The sequence below is a fragment of the Boleophthalmus pectinirostris genome, unplaced genomic scaffold (genome assembly GCF_026225935.1).
Source record: "Boleophthalmus pectinirostris isolate CB_2022bp ecotype Guang Dong unplaced genomic scaffold, ASM2622593v1 HiC_scaffold_3, whole genome shotgun sequence".
NCBI lineage: Eukaryota > Metazoa > Chordata > Actinopteri > Gobiiformes > Gobiidae > Boleophthalmus > Boleophthalmus pectinirostris.
In genome coordinates, this window is record NW_026571299.1 from 10,376,585 (window position 1) to 10,392,701 (window position 16,117).

At 38.7% G+C, this 16,117-nt stretch overlaps 1 protein-coding gene and 3 non-coding genes across 4 annotated transcripts in view; 1 reads left to right on the forward strand and 3 right to left on the reverse strand.

Moving 5' to 3' along the window:
- Positions 1–13,460, forward strand: part of podxl2 (podocalyxin-like 2) — a 31,736-nt gene extending 18,276 nt beyond the window's left edge. The window contains exons 4-13 of the mRNA XM_055160843.1: positions 727–833; positions 3,334–3,529; positions 4,811–4,993; positions 7,506–7,633; positions 8,284–8,358; positions 8,965–9,121; positions 9,250–9,311; positions 9,946–10,122; positions 10,444–10,644; positions 13,006–13,460. Of these exons, the coding sequence (XP_055016818.1) occupies positions 727–833; positions 3,334–3,529; positions 4,811–4,993; positions 7,506–7,633; positions 8,284–8,358; positions 8,965–9,121; positions 9,250–9,311; positions 9,946–10,122; positions 10,444–10,644; positions 13,006–13,065 (1,346 nt within the window). The 3' untranslated portion in view covers positions 13,066–13,460. The remainder of the gene's footprint in view (positions 1–726; positions 834–3,333; positions 3,530–4,810; positions 4,994–7,505; positions 7,634–8,283; positions 8,359–8,964; positions 9,122–9,249; positions 9,312–9,945; positions 10,123–10,443; positions 10,645–13,005) is intronic.
- trnal-uaa (transfer RNA leucine (anticodon UAA)) lies at positions 2,522–2,604 on the reverse strand. The gene has a single exon. It is a non-coding gene; the product is annotated as a tRNA-Leu (tRNA).
- trnal-uaa (transfer RNA leucine (anticodon UAA)) lies at positions 2,912–2,994 on the reverse strand. The gene has a single exon. It is a non-coding gene; the product is annotated as a tRNA-Leu (tRNA).
- On the reverse strand, positions 12,396–12,478 carry trnal-uaa (transfer RNA leucine (anticodon UAA)). Its single transcript has one exon. It is a non-coding gene; the product is annotated as a tRNA-Leu (tRNA).
- Positions 13,461–16,117: the final 2,657 nt, after the last annotated feature.

The following is a 16,117-nucleotide window of genomic DNA, read 5'->3' on the forward strand; positions in this document are numbered from 1 at the left end:
TAAAAATACTTACAAAAACACTAGTCAGACAAACACTATAAAAATCGAAATCTTACCAAGGTAAAATTACTTAGATTCAGAACATGTCATATTGATTTGAGTTGATATCAGATGACAAGTAAAATTATCTACCTTTTTGTAGCTGAAATAGGAAAATACACCAATTTAAACTGAAGATAAGAAAAAAGAACGGTTTGCACTTAAAATAGAAACTAAATTGTATGTTCCAAAAGCAAAACTGAAGCTTAATAAACATTTTAATAGATCGTTTTCAGTGAATACAACGAAGAGGGGGCGAAGGTATCTGTTGTCCTGTTCCCCAGAGTTTTAGGAGCCCAGAATTGGACCCTCCTCCTATTAATTTATATTAGAGGGGGGCCCATGTGACACTTCTTACTCCGGGCCCCTAAATCTCTGTCGACGGGCCTGTGTTTTGGCAGTTAATACCTCATAAAAATGTAATAAATAAAGACTGATCATTTGACATTTTTAAATTAGGAATAACACACTTAATCCATTTGTAGATAATTTTACTTCGAGTGAAATCTGCTCAAATAAAGTTAAGTCTTCTAATTGGAATTACTCAGTGCATGGTTAGTTTGTTTATTATTTCTAGTTGGTTTATCTTTTCATTTTCTACCCAAAGCCTTGTGTCAAAACCTCCTGCATCCATCAGCGGCTGGTTCAATTAGACGTGTGTTCCTGACAGTTCTCTTTGTGTTTCAGGATACAGCTCTTCCCTCCAGGACCCCCAGCACGAGTCCAGCATCTCCAGCCTGGACCAGGAGCACGACGCTGGGGTTCAGGAGCACCGTGCCCCCGCTGTCCTGGAGGTGAGGAGAAACACAGAGCTTAAACTAACAACTGAAATTAAATACAGTGTCAGAAATATTATTTTAAGGGCCCATATTACGCTATTTTCTGATTTATGCATCACAAACAAACCTGGAGTTGTGTTTTGTTTCATTCACCCATGTTTAACACACAAACCCTGCATTTTCTCAATTCCTCTTATTCTCTCCAACAACAATATTCATTCAAAACTTCAAGATACATTCACGAACATCAAACTCAATACTATAATAATACATTTAAGGGCAAATAATTTTAAAAAATAACAATTATCTTACTATTTCAAAATGGTTAAGTATTAAGACTAACCGTTTAGAAGTATTGAAAACACATCTATTTAACAAATGTAGTTTTTGATGCATTTCCTGTAGAAAAATACTAACAAAATCAGTCTTTCCTAACATAAAACATTGGGAGGTGTTGTTTGAACTGTGAGCAGAGCAGCCGCAGATGGACTTAAGTGGATAAGACTTAGCCAGGTGTAGCTCGGCGCTTACCTACTAACCTGGCAACCCATGATTTGATTAGCGTCTAACTGCTTAATTCTGTCACAAATGTCTGAGGATTTGACATATGTCAGTCCAGTGCGACGCTACAGAGAAATAGATATTAAAGGGTCCATATTGTGTTAGATTCTGATCTATGTTTTAATGTTGTTTCCTCACCAAAAACAGACCTGGAGTTGTGTTTTGTTTCATTCACACATGTTTAACACAGAAATTCTGCATATTTAGGCTTTTGTCAAACAGAAAACACTCTGTTCCACCTTGTGATATCATGTGGTAATACAGGAAGTGCTCCATACACCTTCACTAGAATCATTTGGATGATTTCAGTCCTGGAACTGTCTATTTCTATTCAACTAAAGGTAAAAGGAATGTGAAAACTCTCGCTTCATGACGTCACAAGGTGGATCAGAGTATTTTGAGATCTGACAGACTAATAATAAGAAATTACTCAAACTTGTGTGAAACAAAACACAACTCCAGGTCTGTTTTTGAGGAGCTAACAACATTATAACGTGTCTTAAAGCTCAGAAGAGTCAAGTTTGTGTGATATAAAATCTTTTTTAAAAAAATGTGTTTATAATTCTGCATCTGAACTGTACTGAACTCTGAAGTTTATTCGGATGTTTCCATACATGATAAATTGCAGTAATCAACAGATACATAAAGGCAATTATTTTACATTGCCCATCACAACTGTAGTCTCCAAAATAAAATAAAATAAAATAAAAATCTGTCATTCCGAAAAGGAGTGGCGAGAAGTACCGCTTATCTACCCCCACCCGCTTTTACAATCCCATTAAAGCAATAATGTGCTTCTGCCAGACTCTTACAGTAAGTCACATTACTCCAGATACAAAAATAAATATAGTGTCGTTTACATTGAGATGACAAATAAACTTTAATTCCTTCTTCTGCACAGGTAGCTAGAATAATTTCTTTATATCTATGTTTAAACATTTTCCTATTTAGACATTTTTTTGAGCTCATGACTCATAAAGTTCCAGATTTTGACTCCACAAACTGAAATACAAAACCTTTCCCTTGTGGTCCAGGCTCTGTGACACTACATATGTACATACATACATACAGTCCAGATTTCCCTCTCATTTGTTGTATATTTACTCAGGCTTCACTAAACTAATGCCCCTTAAACATATTTCTATCAGGAGTGGGGTTCAAACCCTCGAGGGCTGCAGCCCATTGGATCTTAAGTCCAATGCCTTAACCACTTGGCCATCCTGGTTATAAAATACTGTGTCCTAAGAAATACATAATTTCTTTTCACTTCAAAAATAGTTGGTGCCTTTTCCCACACAGAGAGAGTGAGAATACACATTTTGAATGACCACACTTCTTCTGTGGACTTGTTTATTTGAACAGTTGTCTTCAGAACGAGGCATCTGTCTCCTAGTTATGTTGGTAAAAGGCACTGTTGCTTTTTTGCTCTCTCACTAGACTTCTTCTAGTCTCACAGTTTCACTTTATTAGCAGATGCATCAATTTAGTGAAGAACAAGTAGCTTATAACTTTAGCAGTATTTACATAAACTCTACCAGGAGTGGGGTTTGAACCCACGAGGACTTCAGTCCATTGGATCTTAAGTCCAACGCCTTAACCACTCGGCCATCCTGGTGCTTATGTTACTTGTTTTTATTTATTTTATTTTGTTAAGACGTAGTAATATAAGCAGTCATTACTATATCAACTTCTATATTATTCAATAAATCACTGAATAAGTAACTTTATATCTAATTATTGTTTAATTTTGCTATTTATTTATTGCATCCTATGTCTTTTACCAATACAAATGGTTTATAAGGATTGTACTTAAAGGTACATCGTGAAACTTTTGTGGTGGAGGGTCCGTCAAATGCTGTTGATGTTATTGCTTTGTCTGGAATGTTTCACAGTATGGCATTAAAAGTATCTGATCCCTTGTAGTGTATATGAATCAGACTTTTGTACTTGTCAGGTGTCTCAGTTGGATAAAGCAGCGTGGGAGACAGAGGACAGCCAGTCCAGTGGATATGGAAGCCTGCACTCCTCCTCTACAGTGTCCAGTATCCCCTCCAGCTCCTCCCCTCCTCCTGTGGACCAAAGCACCGGGACTTCTACTCCAGAGACCGACACAGGCACAGACTTCGGCCTGCTGGTCCCCTACGGCAAAGGTACTCCAGGTCATACACTGTGTTTGATCTTGCTTCAGTTGTTTTGTAGCTTAAAGGGCTTTATGATCAGTTATAATGTTCTTTCCTTATCAAAAACATACCTGGAGTTGTGTTTTGTTTCATTCACACTTGTTCAACACTCAAATCCTGCATATTTAGGATGAGTTCTTCTCTCAAACAGAAAACACCCTGCTCCACTTTCTGATTTCATGGCAATACAAGATGATTTTTTAATTTTTTTTTTAAGTCCATACACCTTCACTAGAATCATTTGGATAATTTCAACTCTGGAATTGCCCATCTCTATGGAACTAAAAGTAAATGGTAGCTGTTAATGTGAAAACTACCTCCGAAGACGTAGACAGACTAATAACAAAGGATTACTCAAAACAAAACGCAACTCCAGGTTTGTTTTTGAGAAGGTAGCAACATTATAACATGGCTTAAAGCTCACAAGAGTCAGTTTTGCATAATGTAGGATGCAGAGTCAGTGTGGTGTGGACACATTTTGAAAGCTCATTGCGGGCGGGAGTGGGACTGCATAATGCAGGAGCGGGCAGGTGCGATGATAAGATGCAGTCCTGCAAACTAAATATAAAGGTGTAAAGTAAAATATACAAATGATTCATGTATGCCTGTCATACATCATTTGTGCTGGATATTTTATTTGGCATTAATACAAACATTTTAAGCAGCCTAAATTTGCGGATGTGTCTAATCTCGCACACATTTTAGGCAATTCCTTTCCACTTCTTCATGTTTGATAGAGCTTAAGAAAGCAAACATCCCCGTCTTGCAGGATTTGCAGGCGGGAGCGGGACAAAATATTTCAGATGCAGGTGGGAGCGGGAATGAAAATTGTAATTCTTTGTGGGCGCAGACAGGAATGGGACTGAAAATTCTGTCCCACACAGACCTTTAATAGGATGTTTAATGAGAAGATAATAGGCCTAACAATATTAATTATTGTGGTTGCAGTTGTTTAAAGGTGCAGTATGTAACTTTTAAGGAGGAGGGCCCACTATCTGCTTGTCGCCATAGAGATGTTTAGCCTTGTATAGCATTAAATTTGTCTGTCTCACATTTATTCAACTACAGATGTTTGCATTGCTCAAAAATAATGCTTCAGAAACAAGCATTCTTACTGTGAGGTGTGTCCCCTCTCCACAGCTCTAACCTGTAACTTCCTAACATTCCAGGCAAAACAATACTAACAGGGAGCAAAGTGACATAGTGCACCTTTATTCACTGTCTTCTCTTTGTCTGTCCTGTCCGTTGTAGCAGATGTAGAGGATGAGGCAGAGACGGAGCGAGAGAAGGAGCTCCAGGAGGACACAGGACTGCCCTTCAGAGGAGTCTCCACACCGGACCCCACTGCCCCAGGACTGGCCCCCGCCCCGAGCAGAGGGCCCCTCCCCCCCAGTGTGCAGCAGGAGGAGAGAGAGGGGCCAGGCCAGTTTAAAGGTGAGATATGAACTAGAACTATGACATGGAAGGCCCCTGGACTGTCATCTTTTAGACCCAGAGCTTAAAGGGCCCATATTACGCTACTGATCTATGTTTTAATGTTGTTTAGTCATCAAAAACAGACCTGGAGTTGTGTTTTGTTTTCATTCACACATGTTTAACACACAAACCCTACATATTTAGGCTGACTGTTTCTCTCAAACAGAAAACACTGTGCTCGACCTTGTGATCATGTGATGTCATGTGGTAATACATTGTCACTAGAATCATTAGGATGATTTTAGCCCTGAAATTGACAATTATTACTGAACAAAAGGTAAAAGGTAGGTGTTAAAACTACTACTACTTTGGATTGGGCTTAGTCATGTATGAATAAAACAAAACACAGCTCCGGGGATGTTTTTCATGAGGTAACGACATTCTAACATGACTTAAAGCTCACAAGAGTCAATTTTGGATAATGTGGAACCTTAGTCAACCAAAATTAGTTTTTGGTGACTAATCATTTTATTAAGATTATAAGGATTTAATTGAGACAGTAGCAGAAAGTGTGAGTGGGTTTGTGATTTGTGTGCAGTGTGTGAAGATTAGATTTTTTTGTTTGTTTATTTGTTTGAAAGCAGATTAAACATATGATTCACGTTAAATCTGTCTTTATCCAGTGGCAGTGCCTTTTTTCTGCTTTAATGATCTCCCCCTGCAGATGTAGTCTTGTAAGTACAGTTTGGGTCAGATACATCAGAGATCCGCAGTAGTTTTGAGAGCTTTTACCACACTCCCTTTTAGTCCACAAATCGATCGGCAGGACATACTGTATCTTTAGATAATTACAGCCCAATAGGAGAAACCTGCATTGGCCTGAAGCATAGACAGCATATACAGTATAAATGGACATAGCTAACCCGCTAGCTGCCACATTACAAAAAGGAAGAGAACATAGGGGCGCTTCTGGCTCCATCAACTCTGGCTCCAATTGACATTACATTGAGAAATTGTCACCCCTCTCTCTGTAACTGCTGCAGTGAGCCTCATCACTTTGGTCTTAAAATGTTTGTATTAACCCACTCTACATGACCCTGGTGTTTTTATTTCACTATTTTGTCTGTTAAAAAAGTTTAGAAGCTCACTCCTGTAACTGTTAGCATTGCAAACTTCATTTGAGCTGAGCTGAATGCTATGGGTGACATCACACTCACTTAGTCCATTTTTTTATAGTACAGTCTATGGCCTAAAACTGCAAGTTGTTGTGAAAGTATATAGAAACAAGCAATTTACACATAAACTCTACCAGGAGTGGGGTTTGAACCTCCAAGGACTTCTGTCCATTGGATCATAAGTCCAATGCCGCAACCACTCGGCCATCCTGGTGACAGGACTGTGTTTAATGAGCTTGTCACGCATTCTACATATACACTGTAAACAACAGAAGTACATTATTTAAAAAGGAGTGGGAAGAAGAAAAACTTATATTAACCCACCCCTGTTCATTGCATAGTTTTAAAAATGATGTGGTTGCTTATGTTTATTGATCACGGAGCTTTAATAATATTTACGTATAGCAAAATAAATTACATACTATGCATACTAAATATAGTTTTAACCCCTAAATATAGTTTTTGTACTATACACACACATATATTCATATACATATATAATACATATATATACACATACAGACACATACAGACACCCATACATACACACAGATATATATATATATGCATATATACTTTTCTTTTTTTTTTTTTTAGATTACCCAGTGCTATCACTCACACTTATATCACAAAAGCAAAAACTCTTTATAATTTCTTTTGAAACTCTGTATTTGGGCACTGCCTCAGGTTTTCTCCCAACATCACGTCCAAGATTTTAACATTATTTTCCCAGACTGTTGCAGGATTGTTGAATACATCAGTGAAACTTTGTGAGCAGAGAAACCAGCTTTAAGCTCCAACAGCTCCAGCAGTCCTTTCTTTTGAAACTGTCACTGTGCCCAGTCACAGTTATTGTAGCACTTGTTTTCACCACGAGTCTTCTATCTGCTCACATTATGTTGGTAAAACTTTCTCTTTCTACTTTTACTCAGTTCACTTCCACTATTACCAGCAGATGACGCAGACACTAGCCCAACAAATACAGCTGCTTACAAGAAAATAAATTAGACAAAATGATGTGTGACCAATAAGCTCTTTCATGCCACTGAAATAAACAAATCTGATTGCAGGATCATATTTGGTTTTGTCTCGAGAGGCGATGGAGGCCGGGGGGACCAGACTGATATCTCTGTGTGATATTTTTTATACAGAGATTTATTCTTAGATTTGCCAGGCAGAAGATTCCCAGCACTTAGTCAGAGCTGTTTCTATACCTCAAAATTTGAATTTACTGAAGGTGTATTGTATAACTTTTCTGGTGGATGGTCCGTCAAAGGCTTTTCTCCATGGAGACGTTAATGCTTTGTCTTACACAGTGCACCTTTACAAATCTAAATTCCAATTCTTTTGCTCAGGAACTGAACCGTCTTGGGATTGGCCGGAGAACACGTCACCCCCTCCAGATCAGAGTTCAGAGGTCGGAGGAGTCACTGAGGTCATGGTTCCTAACAGAGAATTTGGAGAAATGGGACCAGAGCAACAGGTAATTCTGAACACAATATCACTTCTTAATTTTTACTTAGACCATGTACATTAATCAACATTACAGCAATAAGCATCAATTTTAAGTCGATATTGTATGACTTTTTACTCAAAAAATATTCAGTTTTTTATGTATTTATTTATTTTATTTTGGATTTTAATGTACTGAAAAAAACTCCACAAACTCTGCCTCTCCACACACTTGACTCTTACCTGGCCTGCTTGTTTTTGTAGAAATTTTGTTCCTTTGGTTATGGAGAGAGAATTATTTTATGCAAAAATTTCAGCTACTAATAAAATAGTATTAAATATTGTTTTATTGGTCTATTAGGATCCCCATTAGCTGCCTGTAAAAGGGCTGCTAGAGTTCCTGGGGTCCTCTTAAAAATAATCATTACACAATAAAAATGTGTTACATTTACGATGTCAAGAATAAAATGTACAGTAAAACGGGCAATAGTTATATTAACAAACAAGTAAAATTAAAACAATATAATGAAGACAATATAGAATTTGATGCATTGCTTAAGACACAAGAGCATTATAAGGTGGACAGTGCAAGATTCAAACTGACAACCTTCTGGTCATAGGTCTAAGAAATTAGTGACTGTGCCTGCAATTTGGGTAACTTTATTTTCTTTTTCTTCTCAGGTGGTGTGCATTGACTGGACAGAGCTGGCTGGACGAGGATATGTGGTCCTCAATATGACCAAGAACCTCAACTGTGTAAGTGAACGGAGGAGATAAGATTCAAAGCATAATACAGGCCAAATGTAAGAAATATGAGTGGATTTCTGTCAGTATCTATAACAGTATTATCAGTCTAATTCTAGTTATTAATTCTAATAACTAGACTATTAAAGACTTATGCTTTTTTGAATTTTGGCCAGTAAGTTCACGATATTGAACAGTATTCACTTAGAGATATATAGATTTAAATTTGTGTAATATTGGACCTTTAAGGGTTTCTTCAGATATTTAATTGATCAAAGTTTGGTCAGTGATTGGAGCTGGTAAGATTTATGCTTTGATACAAGTTCCTACCAAACTTCAGCCTAAAGGAGAGCTCTACCAGGAGTGGGGTTCGAACCCATGAGGACTACTGCCCAATGGATCCTAAGTCCAACACCTTAACCATTCAGCCATCCTGGTCACACATGTTCTCTACAATATCCAAATCTGGTTTATTTATACAGCAAATTTTAAAACCAGAATAATTAGAATACAAATAACAACAAAATGCGAGGCAGCAAAGGAAATAAATAAAACTGACAGTGGCGTAGTCATTTCTCTCCTCCTTAAATCAGTATTTCTCGCTGTGATTTGTGACAGGAGGAGTTTCGTGCAGACAAAGGCGTGCGTCTGTTGAGGATCCTGGAGAGAGTTTTCGCTCGCAGAATGAACAGCCCTGAAGGATCATGGGTACTTTACCTGAGCAAACCTGTGCACCAGCAACGCCAGCTGCTGATGAACGTGGCCTCAGAGCAGGGTACAAAGACTACTGCTGCTACTACTACTACTACTACTACCACTACCACTACTGTTGTTATTACTGTCATTACTGTCTTTATACCAGTCCTGTACAGTCTGTCTAATGCTGTTATTCAACTGTTCCAGGAGTGATCGCCACCAAAGATGTCCTGGACATGTTGGGGGAGATCAGGAAAAGCTTAGACAAGGTGCATATGTTATTTCTAAAAAATACAAATTGTAAACATAAATGTCGAATGATTTACTGCAAGATTGTTTTTTGGTCTGTAAAATGAAGCAATAGTGGACCTACATGCACCCAATCTGCTCTCATCTCAAAACGTTATATTGTCAGTACTGCCTCATTACCCTCTGTGGGAGAAAATCTAAATTATTTACAAGAATAATGTTGGATGGGTAGATGCCAGTGGCGATGCACCACCATGAAACAAAACAAGCATGGCAATGGATGTAAATCTTAAAATTTGAGCAGAATTTGGGGTTATTTTATTCTTGAGTCTCTCCTTTTAGCCCAGGGATCTTCTCACAAGCAGCATGGTTCAGGTGCTGACAACTTGCTGAAAGAGCAGGGGTTGAATGGAGCCTTCCACAGGCTGCGGAAGATTTTCAGTACAGACTAACATGGGGGTGGGCAATAATTTGAATATTCAAACTGAGGCATGTGAGGGAGGGAAGGAGCAACATGACCAAAGATGTAACAAATGCTCAGACACTTCTGTAGATTACAGATTATTGTAATGCATTACTACGCTGTAAGAGTGTGGGCCACAACCTGCTCGGGTCTGACCTTATGTGTATGTTGGGTGTGTGCGCCTCCTGCAGGTCGGTATCCAAAACTACAGCTCTGCCTCCAGCTGCCAGGCCCGTCCCAGTCAGACCCGGAGCGACTATGGCAAACTGTTTATAGTCCTGGTGATCATCGGCTCCGTCTGCACCATCATCATCACATCAGGGTTCATCTACATCTGCTGGCAACGCCGCCTTCCCGCCAAGACCACGGTAAGAGACCACAGCATGAGCAGATCATTCAAGGAGAATACGCACAAAAACACGCCCATGTTGAGTATAAAGAACCTATGCAACAATGCTCACACTATTATTAGGTTTAGTTCAGGCACATATACGGCAGCTCAGATCCACTCGGGAAACTTATCTGTAATTCACTTATTTTTGTCTACCAATCAAAGTGAAACTCTACCAGCCTTAACCACTCGGCCTTCCTAGATGTGTTAGTGTAGATTTTATTCCTATTATTGCCATACTGTTTATATAATATTGGCTATAAATGATTCCCGAACATACTGTGACTTTTGTCCACAGTTCAGAGCCGAGGAACTTCACTTTGTCGAGAACGCGTGCCACGATAACCCCACTCTGGACGTGACCAACGACAACCAGAGCGAGATGCAAGAGAAGAAACCCAGTTCTAACGGACTGCAGCAAGGCTCAGGGGGCGGGACTACAGCGGGAGGAGGCGGAGCCGAGAGAGGAGAGGGGGCGGAGGAGGGGCGGCGCTGGCAGGTATGTGCACCGACTGAAGATCTGAGAGACAGAGGAGGTCACATCAACTTCTCTAGGTCTTCTTTCTGGTAGCTCTGACCTTTGTATCCATATGATCTGCAAATATTCACTCTGCTTTATCGACACTTTATCCCCCTTTAATTTAGTTTTTTTAGGCTAATGCAGAGACTCTCAAGCTTTTCACACCAAGTAGCAACCAAAGAGATTTCACTTTCCATGTACCACGATACCTCAGATCTAATACAAGTCTATACCAGGACGATTAAAGGTCTAATCCAGGGCTAAACCAGGTCTAAAAGTGGATTACATTATTTCCGCTGTAGGTCTAAATAAGAAATTATCCAAAGGAGAACAGAAAAAGGGGTTAAAATTAGGCAAAGCCGCAAACGGAAGAGTATGTATGTTCAAGTATACGTACCACAGTTTGAAAAATAATGGGCTAAGCGTTATGCACTAATCCCAGAAACAACATAGTGGATTTCGATAGTAATGGTTGTTTTGTGATGAGCCTTCCCAAGCTCTATAAACGGATTATTTGTTTATCAGCACAGCGGCGGCGCGCACAACCTGATTACAGAAAGTGCCATGTCTGCGCAGTTAACATGAAGTTGCAACGACAGCTAACAACGTTGTCAGTGCACTAAAAGAGTTTAACAGTGTGTGATTTTTTTTTTTTTTTTTGCTGCTAAATGAACATTAGTGAGTGGAATACGTCTTGATGGCCCATATGCGTTAAATGCAGGTGAGTGCGTAAATGACGAGAAGAAATGGCCCGAACTTCAGTAGCTGGACCTCCATTCATACCTGATGGACACACCTGGCCCCACCCCCCTGGGAGTAGAACAGCAAGTGACCTAGTCTGATAATCCCTCTATAGAAAACTAGAATAGGCTGTAATCACGCTTACGTCACAAACCAGGAAGACGTTTGGAAACATGCGATGACAACTTCCGGTGTAGTGACCGACACAGCGGTAAAATGAAGACTGCATACATATGTGCTGTTTGGAATAATCTTGAATTTGGCCTCATCTCTTCTAATGTTATGAATCCAGTGCGCTCAGAGTTGTCTGTAAGTGGGAAAATTATGAAAACTGAGGTATGGTTGTAATTGTTGATTAGGCGAACATGACAAAAACTGGGCCATTTCCTTATTTTTCCTAGATTTTGTTAGACTACCGTGAACAGAGCCTGCCGGAAGTTGTCATCGCCTGTTTCCAACTGTCTTCCTGGTTTGTGATGTAAGCGTACATAGAGCCTATACTTTGGATTTTTACTTTGAGAAACATAGTCTATAACCCACTCACATTTTTATAATTTATTCACATGTGGTTAAAATCTACCTGGATTGGGGATTGAACTCATCATGTAGCTTCTTTAGGTGTGTTTTTGAGGTGGTAGCAGCATTATAACATGGCTTAAAACTCACAAGAGTCAGTTTTGTGTGGGACATTTAATCAATTAAATATACATTCAGTTTGGTCAGTGACTGGAGCAGGTAAGAGTTATGTTTTGACCCAGTTCCTACCAAACTTCAGTCTAAACTCTACTCTACTCTTCTGTGGACTTGTTTATTTGAACAGTTGTCTTCAGAACGAGGCATCTGTCTCCTAGTTATGTTGGTGAAAATTGCTGTTGGTTTTTTTGCTCTCTCACTAGACTTCTTCTAGTCTCACAGTTTTACTTCTTTGACAGAACCATTATTTTAGTGATGAACAAGTAGCTTATAACTAGCAGTATTTATATAAACTCTACCAGGAGTGGGGTTCGAACCCACGAGGACTTCTGTCCATTGGATCTTAAGTCCAACGCCTTAACCACTCGGCCATCCTGGTGCTATCAGTTCCTTGTGACTTTTTGAGAGAGGCTAGGAACACAGTTTGACTTACGGTTGTCAAAAGAATCAAAATTCAGATCCTTATCAAGTATCGAAACTAGATACTCATTTGAGCAGGTATTGATACTAAAAAATCACATTCACAGGACAGAAATGAACCTTTCCTGAAGCTTTAGAATGATTTTGAGCCGTATTAGAACAAATATAAGAGCACTTAGACTAGTATCGCCCATGGACCACTGTGGAACCTACCTGGACCACTGAAGGATCACACAGATAAACTGTTGAATGGTGATATAAACGAAAGTACTACGATTTAATGTTGAAAATGAATTCTTTTGATATCAGAATCGAGTATCGAGTCTATTCCTTAGTATTTAAATCAAGTTTGAAATTTTATCGTGACAATACTACTGTGAGTTTAATCAAATCTAACATACAAATGCAAATTATACATCATAATTTTGCAAAGAAACTAAAATATTATTCTTTTATTTATTCATTTTACTTTCTTCTCATTCTCAGGTGTTTGTGAATCAGGCGGCGACCGAGGAGGAAGAGGAGGAGCAGGACACACATCTCTGAAACTCAACGCATCACACAAGACCATGAAATGTACTGAGACGAATGGAGAAACGATACTAGAATAAGAGGTGCCAATCTGAATACGTGAATCATTTATTTTGTAGTGAACAAGAAAAGTAAGAAGTAACTGGGAGAACTTGAATGTTTGAACGCCTGAATGGCTTTTGTGCTGACCAATCAGAGAAGGGGGCTATTTTAAGGATCAAACGGTGTACATTGGGTTACCAAATATGTCTGCATGAAGAATACAACATCGATAGTTTAGTGTGCCTTAGAAAATACAAAATGGCTGCAATGTGTCTGTATACAATATCGAGCAAATTCACTTGAGCACTTTTCCATATTTTTTATTTATCCATCTTCTGTAGACTTAAAGGTGCACCGCGTATTTTTTCAGGTTGGGGGTCTGCTACCATGGAGATGCTCTTGATTTGCCTGTAATGTTCTCCAATAATAATAAATAATAATAATAAAGCTTTATTTATAAAGCACTTTTAAAAATAAGGTTTACAAAGTGCTGTACAAGCAGCTAAGAACAATGTAAAAAGCGTAAAACTAGCACACAGAAGGCAAAAAAAAACAGACCATGATGCAATCAATCCAATAAATTATAATAAATAAATAAAATAAGGACTAAAATCAAGCTAAATCCAGTTAAAGGAAGGCCAACTGATAAAAATGAGTCTTCAGAAGTGATTTAAAAGATGATACTGATGGTGTGAGCCTTGTTTCTTCAGGCAGAGTCTGGACTTTGGAACAGCCACAGGGACCTGTCTGAGGATCTAAGGCTGCGGGAGGCTCATACAAGGTTAAAAGTTTTGAAATATAACTTGGTGCAAGACCAAAAGGAGCCTTAAAAGTGATCAGTAAACTCTTAAAATCAATTCTAAAACACACAGGCAGTCAGTGAAGGGAAAGTAAAACAGAGGGAATGCGTTGATGTCTGTTAAACCACAATATGGTATTAAACATAGAAAAGATGCATTTATTCAATTATGGGTGTTTTTATTGCTCTAAAATACCTTTAAAAACATACATTCTGACTGTGAGCGTGGTCACCTCTTTGCAGATCTCACCTGTAAATTGCCCTGATGGTGTCTCCTGCTTGTTTCTATGGAGACTGAAAAATGTAATACCTTACATTGGAATATTGGAGGTAAAGCAGTAGCATCTTCATGGTGGCAACTAACCACAAAAGTTACACAGTGCACCTTTTTAATTTAGCATAGGGTTTATGCCAGATGCCCTCCCTTTATCCACCGAGACTGGCACCAGCATATTGGCTTGTGTCTCTCTAGCTATAGTAATGTTTAGCAAAATTCAGACAAGCTTTCTGTTTATGGTAGGTTATATTAAACAGTATCTCCGCTAGACTAGTATACATATTATCCGCTACAGCTATTAGTTATACTTTCAGACAATAGCTAGACACATACTCAATATTAGTTGTCCTTTTTCGATTTCCATTTGAACGCTTGGATTGGGGTTTAACTATAGAGCTATAATAAAATCTGGAAGGTGAATCCAAAACGGCGTTGTATTGTTTTCAGTGGCCTGGGTGACCAGATTTTCAGAATAAAAAACTGAGACATCCCTGGTTTGAGTTGGTCGGTAATAATAAAATTGTGAAATGAGTGCGTAATTAAGGAAAACTGTTATGCTCTCGGCACTAATGTGAGTCAGTATATTCACATTTTCTTTGTGTTTTGGTCATTTTTAAGCAGCTTTTCTGCATTTTACCTAAACAAATGACAAGTTATGCCTCTCTTTCCTGTTGGCAGGGATCAGATTGGTCAAAAATAGGGACACGTGGGACATTTCTTGTATAAAACTGGGACAAATCACTGGTTTTGTATAAATCTGCTGGGACAGAGGACACAGGGCTCAAAACTGGGACTGTCCCGGGTAAATAGGGATGTCTGGTCACCCTAGTATGGGCCCAACAATAGTGGGGCTAAGTCTTACAAAGCCAATTTTAAGGATATAAATTTAAAAAGTTTAGGTTATGAAAAAAGAAAAGTATCCCTACAAAATCCAACCTTTGTGAGAGTTGTCGATGCTCTGTCAGCTAAACATGGGCAGTTTGAATTCCCAAAAAAATGCATTACGCTTGCATGGGAGAATTCTTTCTGGCCCCAAGCTCCCGGGAGCTGCAGTACCTGGAGTGGCCACTAGTCGGTCTCAAGCCAGGACATAGGGGGAACACCTTATCCAGTTTTTATTATAGATCCATGGGTTCAACTCTCAGCAAGTTTAGGAGCTTGGAGTGGACAATATTCACAAAAATGTAGGCTATATTTTTTAGATGATAATATGTTAATCCAACAGAAATGTGCTTAAACCTGTCTTTAAAGGTGCATTCTGTAACCTGACTGAGAGTCCATCACCTTCTTGTTTCTATGGAGATGTCATTGCTCTGCCTGGAATGTTCCACAGTATGACATTAAACAGCTCTACTTTACATTTATTCAATTACAGGTGGTTTTATATCTCAAAAATACCTAGAAAAACAGGCATTCTGACTGTGAGCGGGGTCATCTCTCCACAGATCTGACCTGTAACTTGGCCTGGTTTGGTTTCCATGAAGATAGAAAGGTTTAATGCCATACTGTGAAACATTCCAAACAAAGCAGTAACTTGAAGAAAAGTACAGATTCTCCACCAGAAAAGTTGCACAGTGCACCTTTTGCCATTTACATTTTAAATCAGTTCTTTTTGTGTATATATTGCATCTTCAATATTCATTTTTTGCACATTTTCAAAACAACATTCAATGATATTAGAGTATCTATGGTTCCAATAATCCAGAAACCCATGAATATCCACCAGTAGCCTAAACTTCCTCGTTACCTTCAGTTGTTTATAGATGGCTAACATCTCCAAACTGGTTTACTAAAACATGCCAGAACTAAGTTACGCAATGCAAACAATATAAGTTATACAAAGATTGAAAACGTACCAAATATATTTAGCTTTAAAAAGACAGTAGTGTTTTGTTTTGTTTTGTTTTGTCATCAGTTTGCGAGACTGGGGAGTGGAACCTAAACCTAAA